Raw genomic sequence first — 22,361 nt, forward strand, 5'->3', positions numbered from 1 at the left:
TCATTTTTTCATTTATAATTTATCCCAACAAACATGTGTTAAGCATCAAATAGATACCAATGAATTCAATATTCAAACAAGACCAAAAGGACTATGGGTTCTCCAAAAAGAACCCATATGTAGTTGGCTTGTGTTCAACACCTGTAATTTAATATCAGAGCTGTATTTCAGAGCCAGAGGCCTCAAAAAATGCCTAAGTAGAAAGGCCTAAGGGTTATAGAGACTAAGTACAGAAAGGAATTCTGTGATGTGTAGAAGAGGGTCAGTCCCAAGCTATCCTCTCATTCCATCCAGTTTCCTCCTCTCTGATTAATATGTGGAGTCCAATTGTGGGGACATGGGGAACCCTGAGCATTCTGTCTGGTCCTTGCTTCAAATCAGAGTAAGGAGGGGCCTCATATTTCACCTGGTACACCTGGAAGCAGACTAAACTTTCTATAGTAACACAAGAGTATGTATTCCCAGAAGCCTGATGCTCCCTTAATATGGACCACAACTCTCTAAAGAAGAATACAACTAGATGTTGAGGACACATGGGGAGGGGGAGGATATGTCCACCACCTTAGAGCTCAGGGGAACATCTTGGACATGAGCATCAAAACATGAAGGTCAGGGCACTTACATGTATATGCTCATATACATGTAAAATGTATAAGGTGCATGTAATGTACACAAGTACACATTACACATATACATAAGAATACTCAGACTTTTCTCTATTATACCTGACACAACTTCTTAGTAGCCAACAGTGGGATTTTTAAGCAAGGTAAGTTCTCATATCAAATTAAGTTCTCATTCATGTACACACAGGTTTCTGTTAGGCTCTTCCATCTTTAAAATACTTAAATTATATGCAATTGGTCAGAACATTTAATATATATTTCAAAAATTCTTAGGATACACTTTCCTTAAAAACAAAAGGACTGTATGTCAGATTCTGCCTTAAAAATAAGAAAACTCCTCTTTAAAGAAATGGAAAAATAACTTCCATTTTAAAAGTATCTTATATAAATGTTTCTTTGTTCCTAAATAAGTGGATAGTCATTATAAATTAGAGATATTCCTGTAGCAGTTATAAAATTTTAGTTGTCAATTACCTAATCTGACCCATCAAATAAGCTATTTCTCCTTGAGGAGAACAGGCAAGAAGGGACTGTGAAATAGATTAAAGTTGCCCTTGGTATTATGATATACAAAATATGGCAGAGAATGAAGTAGCACCAAGAGCAAGCAATCATCTAGCAGATAGGGTTAAGGTGTTACAAATTTGAGCCTTGGTTTATTAGTAAGAACTGTTTCTGTTAGTTCCAGGTCTTAATTCCTAACAAAAAAATGAAACTGTTCAGATGACTGCAATTTTGACTGTCACGTAATACAAGTTACGAAATAATGGAAGCACTTTATGGCTATCTAATTCATAACTACTAGAGAAATACTACACATATTGATAAGCAGAGGGCAGTTAGGAAGAAATATCAGAAATGGGGCTGAAAGTTTTTAGTTCCATGATTTTTCTTCTGTAAAACATGAGTTCCTGGCTGGGCACAGTGGTGTATGCCTGTAATTCTAGCAGTTCGAGAAGCTGAGGCAGAAGACCACAAATTCAAAGTCAGCATAAGCAATTTAGAGACCTTGTTTCAAAACTAAAAAGGGGTGGGGATGTAGCTCAGTGGTTAAGTGCCTCTGGGTTCCATCCCTGGTACCAAAAAAAAAAGTTCCTATCACTATTGTAAAAACAAAGGTTGTCCCAATTAAAAATAAACACATATGTATGCTCTTTATGCCTTATCTCACAAATAGACACTCTTTGGGTATCTATACACATTCTGTGTGTTGATAAAAACAGAAATGGTTTCATTTCTTGTCAATTTTGATAACTGATCTTACACATAAAACAATTTATAAAAGTGACAGTCATCTATAGATTTCAGGGTCTGTCCAACTTATGAAACCCAACATAATCCTAAAATAAATTCTCCATTGTCTCCACATCTCTCAATTTGGTTCTTCCATCTCTTCTACTTCACGAAGGCCAAACTTCACCTGAGGTTTAATTTAATCCAGTTTCTTTGATTTACTCATCTAGTAACCACATAGTATCCAGAACAGAAAGGACTTAAAAATCATTCTGTAGGTATGGTGGCAGATGCCTGATTATAATCCCAGACACTTGGGAGGCTGAGGCAGGAAGACCACAAATTAGATAGTAAGTTTAAAGTCAGTCTCAGCAATCCAGCAAGGACCTAAACAACTTAGCAAGACCCTGTCTCCAAAAAAGTGGGGTGGGTGGTGACTGGGGATGGAGCTCAGTGGTAGTGAACCCCTGAGTTCAATCCCTGGTACCAAGAAAAAAAAATCTGTACACCTTTTTTGTTAATACTTTGACATCTTAGTAGATAGAAATGTTGTCTAATGTTGAGGAATTATAAATAGGGCATTCTTTCTAGAGCTCTTTTTTTTTTTTTTTTTTTTAAGTTAATGTTTTAGAAAATTTTTCTGGATCTGGGGATCTAGATCTTTTTGCATCCCAGGCAACTGCTCTCCCATATGTCTAGCTCAGAGGCATTCTCTTTTAAAGTCAATCAGTATTTATTTTTAGGGATATGTTCTTCTAATTCTTTTTAAAAATTATAATTTTTGAGATAATCGTTGATTCACATGCTATTGTAAGAAATAAAACAGATATCCCATGTTCCTTTTCTGATAAATTTTAGTAAGTTAAATTTGCTTATGGTTTTATAAAGTTATATTTGTATCCCATTTAACTTTCACATTATTTCATTTAATGCTGAATTTTTACTACAACCCTAGGAGTTAAATACAAATCAATTATTTTACTTGATTTTTATGTATCAAAGACAATAAGTAGCAAAGGTGAGGTATTAAGTCAGGTATTTTTTGCTTCAAATTCATGTACCTTTCTTTCTTCTTTTTTCCTTTTTTGGTACTGAGGACTGAACCCAGATGTGCTTAACCACTTGAGTCCCAGCTACATCCCCAGCACTTCTTATTTTTTATTTTGAGAAAGGGTCTTGCTAATTTGCTTAGGGCCTTATTAATTTGCTGAGACTGGCTTTGAACTTTTGACCCTTCTGCCTCAGCCTTCTGAGTCACTGGGATTACAGGCATGCATCACCACACCCAGTCCAATTTTCTTTATATCACATAAATTGATTGCAACTTGATTTTATTTTTTATTTTTTTGATATATTTTTTAGTCGTAGGTGGACACAGTACCTTTATTTTATTTTTATGTGGTGCTGAGGATCAAACCCAGGGCCTCACGCATGCTGGGCGAACGCTCTACCACCGAGCCACAACCCCAGCCCTGCAACTTGATTTTAATACTAAAGTTATGCTGACAATTGAAATGAAAAAAATGGGGAAGAAGACTTCAAAAAAAAAAAAAAGAAAGAAAGAAAGAAAAGAAAAGCTGGGCACAGTAGTACACATTTGTAATCCCAGAGGCTCAGGAGGCTGAGGCGGGAGGAAGACAAGTTCCACACTAGCCTGAACAACTTAACAAGACCCTGTCTCAAAATAAAAAATAAAAGGGGGTGAGGATGTGGCTCAGTGGTTAAGTGACCTTGGGTTCAATCCCTGGCGCGCACACACACACACACACAAAAGCAAAAGTTAAAAACTATAAAAGTAGGAAAATTTTCTTATAATTAAATATCCATTGAATGAATAACTGGTTCATAAGTAATTGGCTTTTTTTGTCTTAGGTCATTACATATTTTATTGTCTTGACCACCCAGATACTGGATAACTTTTGTATATGATAATTTTTATACTGTTTGGAAGAAACAATGTTTCTTAAATCAATTGCTTATAAAGGGTAGATTTGGAAAGAGGGAGTATGTCCAAACTGTCGCAGTACAAGACTGATCCATGAATTCTTTTCTTCTTAAAAAACACTACTAAAGGGTTGAGTAGTCTATAGACAAAGATTTTTTGACAATATATCATCAGATGTAGACTTACCACTGTGACTGGATGATGTTTTTCCACAATAACTGAGCTCATAGGAGGAGAAACTCCCATTATAGCTAAACTGCTATTAATTCTGTTTTTTGAAGCAAAATCACATCTCCCTGTGATCCGGGCTGTAATTGTTCTTCCAGCTCTCTGATGTGCTGAAGTTACAACTCTTGGAACATACTAAAAAACAAACAAAAAAACCCCAAACAAATGAAAAACAAAAAAATATACTGTTGGCAGAAAATTCAGGGCAAAATCTAAATTACTTTAGCTCTATAACTTACAAAGGAAACACATAGTAATTAAAAAATAACTGTATATTCAGTCAACTTTTATAAAGAAAAAATAAAACTATAAATGATCTGACAAACAGCAAAACAAAAAATCAAATACTTCAAAACACCCCTTGGTATACCCACAATTTTATAAGATTTTAGGAACTTTAAAAAAACTTATTTTGAAATAATGATGTATTCACAGGAAGTTGCAAAGACAGTATTGTGAAGTCTTGTGACTTCCTCATTCAGTTTCTGCAATGATTACACCTTACATAATGAAACTACATAATGCCATTGATGCCAGGAAGCTTATACTGATATAAAGCTTCTGTATAGGTCTGTATCATTTTATCACATGTGTAGATTCCTGGAACTGTCACTACAATCAAGATACAGACTATTCCTACACCAAAAAGATGTCCCTCATGCCACCATTTATAGTCTTTCCTCTGTCCCTCCCCTAACCATCTTTCATCCCTGTCAATCACTATGAACTCTTTGATCCTCAGGCATAATTAATATTATCATTACGTGTATGCTTTTGTGGTCTGCATTTTTTCCTTCTCAATGAATAATACACTTTTTCATGAATACAGATATTTGCTATAATTTTTAATAAGATACTTTTATAATGAACCAGCTTGTGTTTCTCAGTTTTCTGATTATACATAGCACATATTTTGTAAAAATTGATTTTTCCTTTGTTTTGAGTTATTTTTATAGAATATATTACAAAAAATGGGGTGATCATATTAAAAAGTACTGTCAACTTTTACAGCTTTTGTTGCTTACCAATGGCTGATACTCAAGAAAGATCATATTTACATCAGGAGTAATGCATAAGTATACTAATTTTTTACTGTCAATTACATAGTTGCTTAAGTTTGAATTAAAACCTATGATTCCAGTTAATTTGATTCTTTATTAATGCTTCATATTTTGTCAACTACCCATGTTCAATTATTTGCTAGAAATTGAAAAGGTATTTGCTGTTAAACATTTTAATAGCACCTGATAAAAATTATGCTCATCTAATAATTAGATATTTATCTAATAAAAATTTTCTTTCATTTATTTCACTTTTTAAAATGTACATAAATGTTTAAAATCATAGTTTATCCCATCATTTTTTTCTTATATCCATAATTTAAAACAACCTGCTTTGGAGAGGTAATTATAATTCTTTTAACATTTATTTTTGTTTATATTTATTCAAATGTCTGAAATTTCAGTGAGATATTAACTTAATTTTTTCCTTTAAATGTTTTTTCTAAAAGCCTTTATTAAATATTGATCTTTTCCCCACTGTTATAGTCCATCTGTGGTCTCTAAATATCTGCATCCAGCTAGAGATGTTCACAGTTGTTGACTGAAATCAGAGAGTGAGTTATAGGAGAGATGGCTCTGGGAAAATTAAAATGACATATTATTGATGGTTTGAGAAAACCTTAAGGAAAATAGCATCCAATGGGGTTTTTCAATTCCTTGAGGAGTTTAGAAAGAGTTCATTATAGTTGCACAGAAAAGTAAGCAAAAAATGACGCAATAAATGCTAGAAACAAAAATTTACTAGAAAGGAAATGCAGTCTTAGTATACATTCATGGTTTAGCTATGTTTACCCAGTCTCCCAAGTAATTATTTAATCTAAAGCTAGAATATCTATTCTAAATATTTATACATAGGGAGGATGGGGGTGTGGAGACAGAAGAGAGAGAATAAGGTGATATCAGAAAGCCAAATCCTTTTATTCATTACAGGATGTCAAGAGATGGATTGAAAGTAATAAATGTGGCAATAATTATATGAGCATATTTAGGAAAAAATGATAAAGAGAACAAATAGTTAACAATTTAGGGAGCTGTTTCTCATAATTCTTAGAGAAATTATTTGGATTTTTACACTATAAACTTTTATGTATCTTATGAATTTGAGAAATCAAATCTCACATTTTAACATATTGCAAATATATTTCCATTGATCAAATTCATGCTTCTGACTTTAGGAAAACTTATATACCCTATTTTTTAATTATAAAAATAAGGTATAGGGGCCAGGGTTGTGGTTCAGTGGTAGAGCACTTGCCTAGCATGTGTGAGGCACTGGGTTTGATTCTCAGCACCACATACAAATAAATAAATGAAACAAAGGTCTACCAACATCTTAAAAAAAAAAACATATATATATATATATACCATATATATATATATATATGGTACCTTATATACCATATATATATATATGGTATAAGAAGGATTTTATAAATGAATGAAGGCTTTTTTGGGGTGTGGGGAGTACTGGAGATTAAACCCTGGGCCTCCTCACACATGCTAAAAGCACACCATCTAACACTGAGTACACACTTCTAGTCCCTAATGAAGATTCTTAATAAACACTATTTTAAAATTAAAAAATTAATGGCTGACAAAATTTTTGCCAACAACTGAAAACTGAAGTAAAATAGAGCTTAGAATATTATTCCTGCCCAATCTCACTTGAGGGGTATAAATACTGCCTTCCGTAGCAGCTATTTTCATATGGAAGTGAAAGAGTGCATAAGACTGGAGAAGTTCATACTAAGAAACAGTAGAGTAGTTGAAAAAATACCCACAGATCATAAACTGTGCCAAGTGATTCTCAACCTAATGGAGAATAATGACTCCAGTAAGAAGAAAATATGTACTCCAGTAAAAAAAGACTTATATTTCCATATTCTCATTTGAATTAAACAGAAGTTATCTTAAATAACTTGCATATTTATCAGCTGTTTTCAAATGGTTGTCACTTGTACTTGTTAATAATACATAAGTAAAATGGTATATAATGATGAAAAAGTTGTTTTAAAAGCGTTTATGAACATTGTAGAAAGAATGTATAAGTATACATTATAAGAAAAAATTGTTGCTAACTTAGATGGAGGAAAAAACACCTTGAAAGATTTTATAATTAGATAGCTTTGAAAGTTTTGCGAGTTCATGTTGTACTTTTTTGAAACACTGGAAAACAAAATACATTGAGTGTAACTTATATTTAGAAAGACAATTTCAATTACAGATTATATCCAGATGGCTGCATAGTAAAATTGGCAAATCAAGACATATGTTTTTCAATTAAATAATGGATCTGTATATGTCATTTAAAAAAACATTCTTTTCTTTAGTTGATTTTTTTAGTAAATAACCATTTATTGTTTCCAATCATTTTAGAGATTATCAGCTTAGCTGATTTAATTCTATAAAAATAAAAATTCTAGCATTTTAAGTTGTATCATCATAAACAACAAAATCAAAAAGGATGCAGGGGCTGAAGGGGGGGCAATGATATATTTAAAAACCCAATATTTGTATCTTAATATTTGAGAGGGAGACAATACAGATTATCGAGTAGGAGAAACTTCAACTCTACTAGGTCCTAGTTGTGTCCAGAGGTGTTACTTATGCTCTAAGCCTCAATTTCCTCATTTGTAAAATGGAAGAGGCAGTGCCAACTGACTATTGATACCTTGTCACTTTTTATTCTGATAAGGAAGGCAGTTAGAAAAGAAACCTTATAAAATAGCTTTATCAAATAGCTTTAAAATCCAACTGAAAACACTTTCCCTCAACTATTCCCGTTGGAGTTAGAGTATACTGCCACCTATTTTTCAACCTTGAAAACTGCAACGTATTTGCTTGTATAACTGCTTATTTTTTTTAAAAAAATGTTTTCAACTATGAAATACTTACATTTTCTTTAATATATGAAGATGTCTGTAGACAGAAAACAAGATGAAGATATTATTACATTACAAAAAGAATACTTCTTGATTCTTTTGTTTCCTAATTCTCTACATTTTCTAAACAGATCTCCTTCAAGCCACTAAAATATCAAGAGACTAGGTAAACTTTAAAATGTTCATAGGAAGCCTCTGTGATTAAAATGAAGAGATATAACCAGGTCTGGGACATAAATCTCTTTTTTCCTATTCCCAACAATGACTGGTTTCATATTAAGTCAGCTGACATTTGTTCCTACCATTTGTTATTATGGTTCTTTTAAAAAGCAACTCACATTTGAGATAAGTCTGGATATTCTAGTTATATATGGAAGGAAGAACACTAGTCTTATACTAAAAGAGAGATTTACTTATAATTCTCCTTTCTCCCTAACGCTAAAAGCTGTACTTAGATGAATGAAATTGAATGTTTTTGAAGAGGCGGATACACTGTGTGGGAATGGGGGAATGGAAAAGGATAGTCTACACAGTACTGTTTTTTTCATGTTTCCAAGACTTCAAAATTATCTCAGATGGTCGAATGTTAAAAAGTTGCACAAAAAAGGGTGGTGAACAAACACTGAGTTCTCCCCATGCACTCAGGTTTATATATAAATGCAGATATACTGGTGTAGTCATATTTTAAGAAGTGAATTCTGAAAAATCTAGCTGTGTGTTATCTTCTTTAGCAACATGAATGATAAACCAAAAATTTAAATAAACTCACTGAGCTCATCTGTATAGGATTACACTTCAAAATATGTAATCATGGAAAATAAACACAGTTGAACATATGGCAGGGTTGATTTTTAGTGTCTTATTTCTAAATCAAAATGCCCCCACATATTCAAATTTCTCTTAGCAGCCATGTGCTACATATTTTTTAACCTGAGTCAAGGACAAACATGATAAATAGCAGATCCCAATATATTTTTCTCTAACATTAGTAGTTCACAAAAGGTAGAAATTCAAATCAGCTGGAAGACTGATACTAGTAATTAGTTGACTGGATGCCTCCTTTTGCTAGAGCTTTCCAGGGAAATGATACCTGCTGGTGGCCCACCAGGGGGGCTTTAAGACCAACAATCTATTTTCTCATCATTTTTTCTCTTACGTGAGAGGTTAGGAATTAGGGAGAATCATCTCAGGAGCTTTATGAAACTAAAGCCTTTGTGTCAGAGTAGGGAAGACGGCCAAACTGTTATTTTTAAAAAGCTCCACAGAGGCGAGTTTGACAAATTTAGCTGAGCTAAACTTTGAAGTCCCTACTTCATTACCTCTTGAGAAACACTGTTTGAAGAATACAATGAGGTGAGCAGGAGACTGAGGAATCAGAGTATGATGCACTGTGTCAATGGCCGGATTAATTTCACTCCAGGCAAGTGCTCATATCCCCATTCAACACTCTCCTCTAGGCACTTCTCTGATAGAAACTCAGTGAGTCTAGGAAAAACTATTCCTTTCTGGGTTCCAATCACAACTTCAAAGTTACAACCTAATCCAGATGGAGTCACCACAGAGCAGCGCTGGTTGCTTTATGTGCATCCAGGAAAAGGGAAAGCTGTGAGTTGAACAGAAAATGGGCAATTAAATATATATTAACTTCCCAAACCCTTGAAAATACCTATTAGCTTGCTTCAAACTGAAAAAAAAAAAAAATCTGTCATAAATTCTTGAACTATTTTTTTCTGAGTGTTTTTTGAAAAAAGGCAAAGAAAGGTTCTTTGTTTTAATTACCACTACTTTTGGATTACTATTTTACATGACAAATTAATGTTTTAGCTTTTTTGTATACTGACTGTTTTGTATGGGTTGGTCTAAATACAAAGATATTTTTCTCCACACAAATACAAAAAAATTCTGAGTTCAAAATATCCAATTTACAGGGCTGGAGACGTAGCTCAGTGGTAGAGTATTTGCCTAGCATGCACGAGGCTCCGGGTTCCGGGTTCAATTCCTAGCACACTCACATACACACACACTAAAATAACAAATGCAATAAAATAGCCAGTTTACAAACAAGATTTTGAATTCTTTCATAATGTAGCACTTGCATAAACTGCACTAACCATTTCTTCAGATGTAGTAGTAACTGAGGATCCTGCACCAAGAACAGAGACTGGAACATGAACCTGAACAGAAGAAGCAGATGCAGCCCCAGCAGAAGCAGATGCAGCCCCAGCAGAAGTCATGGACACAGCAGAAGGAACTGCAGTGGCGTTGGCTGTTCCGACTGTCACTGCTGGTGAGGACTGCAACAGATGCAATGGTACTGCTGAGGGCATTGGAGGTACTGAAGAATCCGAATGAGAATGAATACAGTGTTCTTTTCCTTGAACAACAGGGCCGTATTCTTCTTTTTTATTATTTGTGAAATCTATCCCTACAAATCACAAATTTATTTCATTAAATTCTTTCAAATTAAGATTATTATTCTCCCCTAAACAATAAAAATATATAATGGTTAAAATTGGTCCTAACAAAAATACAGACATTTGTCACTTACTAGAGTCAACTATTCAGTTAATAGTCTGTCAGTATTAACTGGTTGATGTCAGCATTAACTAGTAAACACTTGAGACCACTTCCTTCAACATATAAAACTAATGATTTGCTTTATGTAACAGAAAAAAATAAATTATGTGCTCAGTTGTCTCACCATTGCAACTATTATAGTAATATACATGGTCATACAGGGCCTAAGGATTTATGTTCTTTTGCATTTCATATCCTGATAAAATTACCACATATTTAGATCTATATAACTTTTCTGATATCATCCTATCTCTTTATTCCCATTTTTTGTTCCTATCCTATTAACAAAAACATTGTATTTTTATTCCTGACTTTCTAGCAAGCAATAATCAATCAATCAAGTAAAACTAAAACCTTCACTTTGAACACTTCAGATAACTAAAATAAGAATTAAAAAGAAGAATTTTGAAAGAAATAGATTCCTCAAAACAATTTTTTATTTTATTGATCTGGAGTGTCACTACGTTGCCCAGGCTGGTCCTAAACTCTTGGGCTCAAGCAATCCTCCTGCCTCAGCCACCCAAGTAGCTGGGACTATAGGTACACAACACCATGTGTGGAAAGAAATGGGTTTTTGGGCTGGGGGTATAGCTCAGGGGTAGAGCACTTGCCTAACATGTGTAAGGTCCTGGGTTTAATTCCCAGCACTGGGAGAAAGAAAAAAAAAAAAATAGAAAAAAGAAATGGGTTCTTGCAGGTGGACTATAAAAATCTTGAACCAGCATATCATGAAAGAACAAATCTACTTCACTGTAGTAATACTCCATATAGTAAACTTTCCCCATAGCTGAATCTTAACCATGATCTAAGGAGTAAATGATGTCAATTTCTAGAAGCTAGGACAAATTAAAATTCTTTCAATTTTAGAGGTTTTTTTTTCCCTAAGTATTAGAAAGTGGTTAGTTTTTACTTAAGATTATATCTCTGTGATATCACACATCAGTTCAAGCGTTTGGAAATTCAATGAGATGATTCAGAAGACAGGATATAGGATATTATGTATACTCTAAATTATCTATGTTGATCTTTTTCCATCTAGAAATTTGGTTTTCTGCACAAGTCTTTTTCTTAAAACTAGCTGTGTATAAACGAGTAACAGTGGCCATCAGTGATGCACACCTGTAATCCTAATGATTTGCAAGGAGGATCACAGTTCGAGGCCAGTCTTGATAACTTAGGGAGACCCTGTTCTAAAATAAAAAATAAAAAGGACTAGGGATGTAGTCAATGGTAAAGCACCCCTGGGTTCAACACTAGGACGGGGAAAATAAAGTCACCTTGTTAACAAATTTTAATTGTTTACAGTGCCTAGATCCTTTGAAATCTCTGATGAAAGCGACCAATTCAATATAAAATATCACTGCTTTAAACCACCCCCCCCCCCCACACACACAACATTTTTAACATGTTTTTGATAGAAAGGGATGCTGTGTATCTCTCTTTGGGTGGTTGGTAGCCATGAATAGGTAAGAAATACTTAATCAACAATTAGTCAAAGGAATTTGAATACTTAGGAAAAACCAAAAATACAAATTTCCATTTTGGAGGCATTAAATAATTAGTTAAAAGAATCTCAAATAATGTCACATATTAAAAGTATTATTTTAACATTCAGCTTAACTACTTAGCTTAAATACCATAAGTACCTACGACTAATTTTCATGGCAGACTTAAAGTTGGATATGACACCATGAAACTAAAACTAACCAGTACCTAGATGACGCATCCATTACAGATTTTTTTTTTTTTTTTTTTTTTTTTTTTTTGCTGTGCTCGGGATTGAACCCAGGACCTTGAGAGGCAAGCACTCTACCAATTGAGCTATCTCCTCAGCCCCATTGCAGAATAGTAACATGACAAACCACACCAATCACTGGAACAGCCTCAAATTATTTTTTGAAAATAGGCAGAGAATCTTCAATGAGACTAACCTGTATCATTTCTATTTTGAAACATAGTCATGGCTTCAAGATTTAATGCGCACACCCCCCTCATGAAAGCTTTCTTCATGGAATCTTCAAAGTGCTCTTTGTCATGTTGCATTCTTTGAATCTCAGTTTTTGCATTTTCCAAAGCTCCAGATAACTAAAATAAGAATTAAAAGAAAAATATTTGAGATACAAGGAAGAATATTACTGTTAAATATGTATATAGTGAGATGTGAGATAACTTTTATATGACATCCTAAAAACATTTGCCACATACCTGTTCTATGATCCAATTTATTTGCAAAGGTGCATCTTACCTTTATTGTCTCCACTGACAATCATTTTTGTTTCTAACCACAAAGTCAGGTTCAAATAAGCAGAATTTTATACCAACCCCAATAAAGTTTGCAAATGTTTTCATTATGCAAAAATGTTATTTCTTACCATAAAGCTTTTATATAGGATATTAAACAAAATACACTTACATGAGTCATGGATAGTTCTTATCCCTTTGTGGAAAATAATTGCTAAATGCCCGCAATTTAACAGAATTTTTAAAAATGTGAATGTCACCTACAGAATTTATTTAAAAAATTTTTTAAAAAGGAACATTAATCATTGCAATTACACTAGGAAGACACGGGGACACATGTCCTTAGCCCTGGCTGTGAGAAGCTGACAATGACCCCCAGGTTTTATAGAAAGAGGGCAAGGGCTAGAGAGTTTGGACAGCTGGAGGCTTTTCACAGCTGCCAAAGCAGGTGATCTTGATCAGGTGTGGTCTCTCTCTGTCCCCACCTCAGGGTTGGTCAGGCAGGGTCTTGTCTCCAATAAGAAAATTGCTGTTGCCTGGGGGAGTGGGGGCAGGGGTGGAGAGCTTCCACTCATTATAACATGTTTATCAGATTAGACCTTTTACTAGGAATCCAAGGTGACTCAGACCAAGGGAGACAGATGCAAAATGGAGGCAGAGATATCAAGTCTTTAATCCTGTTTTTTACTACCCATCGGACATTTGTGGGCAAAAGCAGAGTCTTAGTCTTTGTTACAATTCCCTCCTATTTTTGGTCCATTCCTCAATCTTGAGGAATCTAGGGTTTCTGCCAATCTGACTTTGCAGGTTTCTTGGCTTGGTGATAACTAGTCTTCTCTTTTTTTTGGTACTGGGGATTGAACTCAGGGGCACTCGACCACTGAGCCACATCCCCAACCCTATTCTGTATTTTATTTAGAAACAGGGTCTCACTAAGTTGCTTAGTGTCTCACTTTTGCTGAGGCTGGTTTTGAACTACTGATCCTCCTGCCTCAGCCTCTTGAGCTGCTGGGATTACAGGAATGTACCACTGTGCCCAGTGATGATAACTAGTCTTGAACAAGGACTGAAGCATATAAGCAAAAAGAGTCAGATGCTTAAACCTAAAAGTATTAAGTACCATTATAAATTATAAAGCAGAATACAAAAAAGAGTTAAAATCTGAAGATACCCAACTGAATAAACTGTATAAGGGGTTCTCCTTCCTTTTAAATATTTTTGTGAGAATGGACTACTAAAAAAAATTAAAATTAGGATCAGGAAACAAAATAGGTATCTTCTTGTTTCCGACTAAATAGAAGGTCCTTTTCTAAGCTCTGAGTTCCACCTTCTGTATATAGATGCCTGCTGCAAAGATTTTAGTGTCAGGCAATTATGTGTAAAAACCCCTTCTGCAAAACTTCTAGGCTTTGCTAACTTCTGGTGTGGCAGACACAGTGCACATCTCAAGTTACATTTTAAAGGGCCACTGTTTTGCCCTTTTAATTGTCCACACTTGACTGTCCTTTAACTTTTTTCTCATTCTCATATTAGTATATTTGTCTTTGGTTATACTTCCTTATTTAAGATCAAGTAGGTGACCCTTGTGTTGACTAAAACCTATTTACTTTCCTATTGTTAAGATCAATCAAGACTCCTCAGAGGTGAATTTTGGAAACTTTAGAGGCACCTCTAGCCCTTCAGTCTTTTTCCTCTATGACTTGTGCCATCTTTCCAGGATGGGTAGGGGTCTTGCTGACCACAAGTGGTTTCCCTTGAAAGCATTAGAGGGACATTTTCCTCTCCAATGACCCTCCTCTTGGCAAAATGTTCACTGGCTGGCTTCCTGTTTTCTAGAGTCCTTGTGATTCCCCTGATCGGGAGGTCGAATGACTCATCAGATTGTAGGGTCCTTAGGTAGGTCCCATTGTTCCCTGGGTCCTGGGTGACTTTGGAGGGCAAGAACACAACACTGACTGTTTTTCCTAAACATTTTATTTTCCCTGGCTTTAGACTCCAAGTCTTGGTTTTTGAATACCCAGGCAGCCAGTTCCACCAGTTTTTTTTTTTTTTCCTTGCTGGTATAGGGGATTGAACCCAGGGGTGCTTCACCATTGAGCTATATTCCCATTGCTTTCTTGTTTTCTATTTTGAGAATAGGATCTTGCTAAGTTGCTGAGGCTAGCCACCAACTTGCAATACTCCCGTCTCAGCCTCACATGTCACTGGAATTAAAGGTATGTAGCTCTGTACCTGACAATTATCTACAGAATTTTAAGTGCCAAGTGAACAACCCACTTTCCCATAGACCAAACTTAAACTGTATTTTTTGTAGGTTATTTTTGAATGGGAGAAAATTATTTGTATTATGAAATTTATTTTATATATCATTAAGAATTTGTGCAATAATGCTAAATTTTTTTCCTTTTAATATTTGATTTCAAGAGGCCTTCTATATTCTTCAGAATAGTTTTTATTTCATTTTGCGTCCCAAATATTTTACCATGGAAACAATGCTAACTTATTATTAAAAGTCAAAGGAAAATAATTTCAGATTTATATAATCTGCTTAAAAGAACATAATTTAAATTAATATAGGATAAACATTTTTAATTTTTATTCCTGGCTACATAAAGACTAAAAAAGCTTAACTATAAATAAATAGTGAATCTATTAATCTATTACATTAAAAGAAAGTAAAATTAAAAGAGAAGTTACCATAGCAACTTTGGCTTCATAATCATTGGAAATCTGAACACAAACTTCTTCAGCTCTTGCTTGACAAGCTCGTTCTACCACTTCTTTCCACTGTCTTTGTACTATGGAACGCCAGCCCTTCCAGGTTTTCTTTAGTAAAGTTCTTTGAAAGTACTGATCAGCTAGTTTACATTCATAAACCTGAAAGAAAGTAATGTACAACCTCAAAAACACAGGGGATGGTGAATGTATTGTAGTAATAGTGGTAATGTGTTATGTATATTACATTAATAACAGGAGCATGTATTGTTTTTAATCAATGAATTCTTTTTTTTTTTTTTTTTTTTTAGGATGGAACAATCCTTTATTTTATACACTTATACACCTTGAGGTTTTCGACAATCTTTCAATCTTTCAGTGGTAAAGAGAGAACATGAAAATCAGTCTTTTGCCCTGCTCTGCTCAGGGCTCAGGGTCCCCCTTGTCCAGGTGGTAATGTGGAGGGGTGTACTTCCCTTCCTTTATGAGCTTATCTAGCTGCTTCTTGATGGCACTCACGTTTCATCATTTTGCTGAAGCAAAATTCTATAACATTATCATTTTCTATCTTGTACTCTTTCTGTGATCAGATATTACCAATTTCATGTGCACATTCTATGCATTCTTTTTTGAAAGCATGGCATTAAGGAGGAATCTTGTAGGGCTGTTCAGTACTTCAGATTGTCAAGTGGCTATCTATGTTAACGCCCATCCTTTTCTTCACATCAAAAACAAGCCACAGTGCCATTGTCTCCTTTCTGATCTCAGCTTTAGGATAATCAGTGAATTCTTCTGAAGAAATAATTCCAATTCACAATTTGCTTAAATTTGAAAAACTATCCAAATAATGATGGCACCTCAACTATTTCAGTCAACATTTTTTTTTTTTTTTTTTTTTTGCGGTGCTGGGGATTGAACCCTGGACCTTGTGATTGACAGGCAAACACTCTACCTACTAAGCTATATCCCCAGTCCCCCAGCCAACATTTAACAATAAGTATTAATTCTTATTATGTTTCAATTAACAAATAACTTTCAAAATAAGGAACAGTCAGTCTGTCTGTCTTTCTATCTATCTATTTATCTATCTATCTATCATACTGGAGATTGAACTCAGGGGCACTCACCCACTGAGCCACATCCATAGCCCTATTTTGTATTATATTTAGAGACAGGGTCTCACTAAGTTGCTTAGTGCCTCGCTTTTTGCTGAGGCTGTCTTTGAACTCATGATCCTCCTGCCTCAGCCTCCCAAGCTGCTGGGAATACAGGCATGTGCCACCATACCTGATGGTATAGTCATTTTAAATAGCTTGTTTCAATATGATTAATGTGGATTTAATTCATAGGGATTAATAAAACAATGAAAACACTAGAGTAGTCTTAAAGGAGAGATTCTATTCCACAATAATAGCTTTTTCCTTCAATATTAGTCTCTTAAAAACTAAATGCATAGAGACTACTCCAGAGATCACAAGAAAAAAAAAAAAAATCCATCCCTGTACTCATGGGTTTCCATACTGTTTTCTTGTATGATACACACACACATACACTCTCTCTCTTACACTTTTCTACCTTTGATACCATAATCTATTATTTTCTCAGTTCACTATTTTGATATACTAATTCAGTTCTTTTTTAATTAAAATAAAAAAAATGTTCAGGTTAGAATTATACACAAACTAAGAAAAGGTAAACAGGTATGGCTCCAATTCTTATACTAAGGGAAGTCTACAAAATAGACATTTGCACTATTTTTTAAAGCACAAATATATTACAAATGTAGTAATGTCTTTTTATGATGAGGCTGGATTTAGGAATTTTACTTTATTTGAGATGGGGTCTTGCTGTGTTGTCCAGCCTTAGCCTACTCAGTAGCTGGGTATAGGCATGAGCCACTGAACTCAGACAGGTATTTGAGAAGCAGAAACAACATAGGAATAATATGATATTTTTATGATTATAATTCTTTTTCCATATAACCATATCTGAGGTAAAATCTATTAAAGAGGTTTTACTATCAGGACATTTATAATTTAGGTACAATCCTCATTAAACTGCTATGAAGCAGCACATGACATATCTATCATAATATATATCCTATGTTTATAAATTCTATTTTTTCCAAACTATATCAAAATCAAATTCTTTTGAAATAAGAAAACAAATTTTTGACTTTGATAAGAATTCTAATAAGTGAACTAAACCCTTTCAGAAGTCTAATATCAGTCAGTGGTCTTGTCTTTTTCACACTTACATCCTGTCTGGAGCTGACATGGCCAATTCGCCAGTGGAAGAATGTTCTCATCAACTCTATTCTTTCCTTTTGCTTGCCTATGGCATGAGACAAGCTGGAAATCACCTGTAAATAGCAATTAGCCCAATTATTGTGATATTACAATAACAAGAATTGAGAAATTAATTCTCATATATTAAAAATGTTAGAATAGATATGGATCTGTACTGTATTCAATCTCATTATTAAAAAGACCAAAAAGGTTCCCCACATTAATACTCTAAAAACTAATGAATAGGGCTGGGGATATAGCTCAGTTGGTAGAGTGCTTGCCTTGCAAGCACAAGGCCCTGGGTTCAATCCCCAGCACCACAAAAGAAAAAAAAAAAAAATACTAATGAATACAGAAGAATGAGAAGAAAGAAATCTTCATTGTGTATATATCTTGTTAACCACCAACAAAAAGTTTATGTATATGAAAATTAATATAGTTATTGACATTTAATTCAGGAAAAACAAATGTATACTTGAAAGTTTTGCTACATATTCAAAAAAGTTATTATTCCCTAGACTTGTGAGCAGGGCCAGATTTTAAATATCTTTCTAGTCTCAACTATTACCTTGGATATATAAATTTATCAGTAACTGTTTAATGATTTTTATGGTTTCAACAAATTATTAAAAGCAAATAATAGTGATATTTGATGCACTTCTTCAGGGATGTTATTGTGTCCTTTAAAAAAATCTATGAAGGTTTTTTAAATCCTAAGATAATATTTTCTCTTATAAAGAAATGAGTAACTGAAATATTTAAAAATACTTATAAAAATGGCCATTTATAAAAATGGCCACATTAAAAAGATACTTAGTAAATTGCAGACATTTATTCCTATTCTTTACAAAGGAGGAAGGGGTACAATATTCTGTTTCTAAAGATGGATGGTGATGCATGGCTGTTTGCTTTATTCATTTTCATTAACTAAACAATACATAACTTTTTGTATGATACTTCAAAATATAAAAAATTAAATTTAAAAAAATTTAAAAACCTTAGAACAGGGTTTTGAAGGTAATAGAGACATTAATATCCATTGTTTCAAAAAACATAAAATTTTCAAAATTTACATTATACACTGTAAACGTAAAAGCAATGCATATTTAACAAAAAACATAATCTTTATCTGACTTGCTGAAGCACTTGAACTGCTTGTGTAGACAAGCAGCTGAGGTGTGTGCCTTGAGTTGTCCTTCTCTGAAAGCCACCATCTTATCCAAAAATGATATGGGGTCTGTCAGGGCACATCCACTTTGTTCAAGGTGCTGTCTGGTTGCAAAAACATAACAGACCTGAACTCTACTCTCAAGTTCTTAAGAAGCTAACAGAAAGTGAAATAAAAGTATTTTTTGACTTGAATTATCTTCATCAAGGAAGAAAGACATGTCATAGAAAGAATCTGGGATACTTAAAATATTATCTTGAACAGTATAAAATGTGGGTAATGCTGATTCCTTAATATTCTCTTAAGGGGAGTTAAGGGAAAAAAAAGATTAGAAGAAAAAAAACAAACACAAAAAGACAAATGTACCTACATTTAGTAGACACTTAAAACATCAAGAACACCAAAGTCAAAGGCAAAGGTGAGGGCTGGGGTTGTGGCTCAGTGGTAGAACGCCTGCCTAGCATATGTGAGGCACTGGGTTTTATTCTCAGCACCACATAGAAATAAATGAATATAACAGAGATCCATAGATAACTAAGAATACATAGAAAAAATAAAAAAAAATTTAAAAAAGGCAAAGGTCAAATGACAATATACTGGTATATTTAATAGGAAGACTAAATCCTATGTTATGTACTTAATTTTCTATCAGTTTCTGAAATGATTTTGTTTTTGTATCTTGTATGAGCTAAATAATCATTAGTTCCTGGAATATACTACCTAGCAAGGCATTTACTGAATCTCAATTAAAAAGAGATAGAAACAATAAGACCTCATCTTTTCTCCCAATGGAAACTTCAAAGGTTTTTTGCAGCTCCTTCAAGTCATTGATCTGGTTGTATAGTTGTTTTATATGGGCTGCATGTTTTTCTTTCTCTTTTTTCATTTCCATTCTGTGCCAGTCAATAAAATTAAGTCTCCATTTACTTAGTTCAGATAAAATGTTTGTCTGAAAAATAAACATACTGACAATTAGGTAGTTTGTTCCTTAATACCACTTCTTAAAACTAAAGTTAAGAAACATTTAGAAAAGTCAGAACAAGCAGTCAACATGAGTCATCAAAAAAAATGCAAATAATGACACACTGATGATATAAGTTCAACAGTCATGGCTCTTACGTAGTTCACATTCACCACATCAGGGGATTTTTTTTTCCTATTTTAAGTTATTTGATATGAAGTCTTGTCATTTAAAAAAATTTTCAGGTCTCATTCACTAAACCTCTTTGTTTATTCAAGGACTTAAATGTCCATATTAAAATGGAGCAGGTTAAAAAGAAATTTAAGACTATAGGCTAAGCTGAGCCTAATGACTGTCAAGTTTTATTTAGACAGAGGTGTAGTGGAAACCATGGGAGTTGAAGCTTTCTTCCCCAAACCATTTATCACAATGGTCACCTTAACGATAAATTGCTGTCTTTTTACCCTACTGGTGTAAATAAAAGACCAAATAATCATTTGTTATTAAAAAATACAACTTGGATAACAAATAAGGTTTACTGAACACAAAACAATTTGAATGTTGGTTATTCATTATTCCAATGGACTTACACTATTATTAGAAATATGAAACCTGTTTCAAGGGGAGAAAAATGGTAAAAATTATGCTAAAACATTATTTCTAGAATATGAAGTTCCAAATACAGAGAAATATGAATTCTTCAGAACTCACACAACCATAATTTTTTCATGTATGTAAATATTCAACTTTATTTTCTTAAACTATTTGTTTCAGAAAAACTGTCATTTTCTCCATGTTTTTGAAAACACAAAAAACTTGCCACTTCTGCCATACTACTACTTGTAGGCCATTAATATCACCAAATAAAAAAATTAATTTTACAGATTTACATTATATGTAGTAGTTGTTATAAAAGTGGGTAAAAATGAAATATATATTGCTAAAATTGGAACTTTTGTTTTACGTAAAAGGAAACATTTCTATTAGTCATCTCTAAGATTTGCTTTATTTATTTATTTATTTATTTGTTTGTTTACTTACTTACCTATTGTGATATTAGGGATTGAACCTAGAGGGTCTGTACCGCTGAGCTATATCCCCAGTCTATTTTATTTTATTTTGAGGCAGGGTCTTGCTAAGTTGCCCAGGTTGGTCTTGAACTTGTGATCATGCTGCCCTAGACTCCTGGGTGACTGAAATCGTATGTATGTGCCAGCATGCTCAGTTTGTTGTTGTTTTTGAGATAGGGTCTATCTGTGTTGCCCAGGCTGGTCTTGAACTCTTGGGCTCAAGTGATCCTCCCACCTCAGTTTCCCCCATAGCTGGGACAATGGGTGCCAGCCTCCATCAGTTAGAACTGTGATGTGATAAAAGCTCAACAGGTGTCAGTTACACAAAAGCTAAGTCTTTCAAAATATCTGAGAAATTCAATGGAACATAGAGAACAGTTTTAACAACTTCTGAAAACTGCCACAGTGTGGTTTCTAAACTACTAGCATCACCTGGGAACTTAATAGAAATAAATAATCTTGGGCCCTACCCAAGACCTACTGATATGAAGCTATAGTTTAACAGGACCCTGAGATGGTTCACATGGACACTGAAGACCAAGAAGCATGGATCTAAGACACTGTACTGATCTTCTCAGGAAGCTGGAGACTTCTTTTTTTTTTTTAGATAAACTTTTAAAAGACAATAAATAGAATCAAGAGTAAAACTACTATACTGCATATTGTAATTGAACACTGCCAATACCTTAAGACTTGAACTCCAAAGATCAAGTATATTTTCCATCTTCTGAAGGTTTTCATCAAAAACAAGACTATCGCCCATAGCTATTTCATGGGCGTCTGTATGAGTAGAATTAGACACTGATGAGGAAGAGTCACCTAGAAGATGTGAACTGAAAAAATCCATGACTGGGTGAGAAGGCTTCCTTGGTGACAACACTGGTGATGATCCTAGAACAAACAAAAAACTGTCGTAGTCGAGCCAAATTAAAAACTTGCCAAACTTTTAGGGAGTCATATTGAAAGGCTACAAGACGTCTGTTGTCTATGGAGGCTGAGAAAAATACAGAGAAATTACCTTTCAGGTATACCTTAATCTGGCTGTGTTAAGTTTCAGTATTATCACTGACTTAGGACTAACTGGCATGAGATGTCTCCTACATTTCCCTCACCCCAACAAATGACCCTTATCCCAAATAAGGATTCTTTAATTTATCCTACTCCAGCCTGAGTTGCAAGTATTACCATCCATATCATCATGTTAACATTAACTAAGTGCTTTCGAAGTTCCTGTAATAAAAATACTGAAAGGTTAACTCTTAGAACACGTGCTATCCTTGTTACTCTAACAATACCTAAGAAGTAGGTATAATTATCTTTATTTTAATGATGAGAAAATTAAAGCTCAGAAAGAATTAAATATTTG

General features: G+C 34.0%; 1 protein-coding gene across 7 annotated transcripts in view; it reads right to left on the reverse strand.

The window, feature by feature from the left end:
• Positions 1–22,361, reverse strand: part of POC5 (POC5 centriolar protein) — a 36,890-nt gene that overhangs the window by 1,521 nt on the left and 13,008 nt on the right. For 4 of the 7 annotated variants that reach the window (XM_079145212.1, XM_079145211.1, XM_079145217.1 and 1 more), the window contains 8 exons: positions 21,681–21,886; positions 19,737–19,913; positions 17,766–17,870; positions 15,491–15,670; positions 12,484–12,637; positions 10,087–10,400; positions 7,989–8,012; positions 3,991–4,167 (listed from right to left, as the gene is read on the reverse strand). In XM_079145212.1, the coding sequence (XP_079001338.1) occupies positions 3,991–4,167; positions 7,989–8,012; positions 10,087–10,400; positions 12,484–12,637; positions 15,491–15,670; positions 17,766–17,870; positions 19,737–19,913; positions 21,681–21,886 (1,337 nt within the window). The remainder of the gene's footprint in view (positions 1–3,990; positions 4,168–7,988; positions 8,013–10,086; positions 10,401–12,483; positions 12,638–15,490; positions 15,671–17,765; positions 17,871–19,736; positions 19,914–21,680; positions 21,887–22,361) is intronic. The other 3 variants (XM_079145214.1, XM_079145213.1, XM_079145215.1) reach the window with 2 other exon arrangements.

This window comes from Sciurus vulgaris, assembly GCF_902686455.1.
Source record: "Sciurus vulgaris genome assembly, chromosome: 6".
NCBI classification, from domain to species: Eukaryota; Metazoa; Chordata; class Mammalia; order Rodentia; family Sciuridae; genus Sciurus; species Sciurus vulgaris.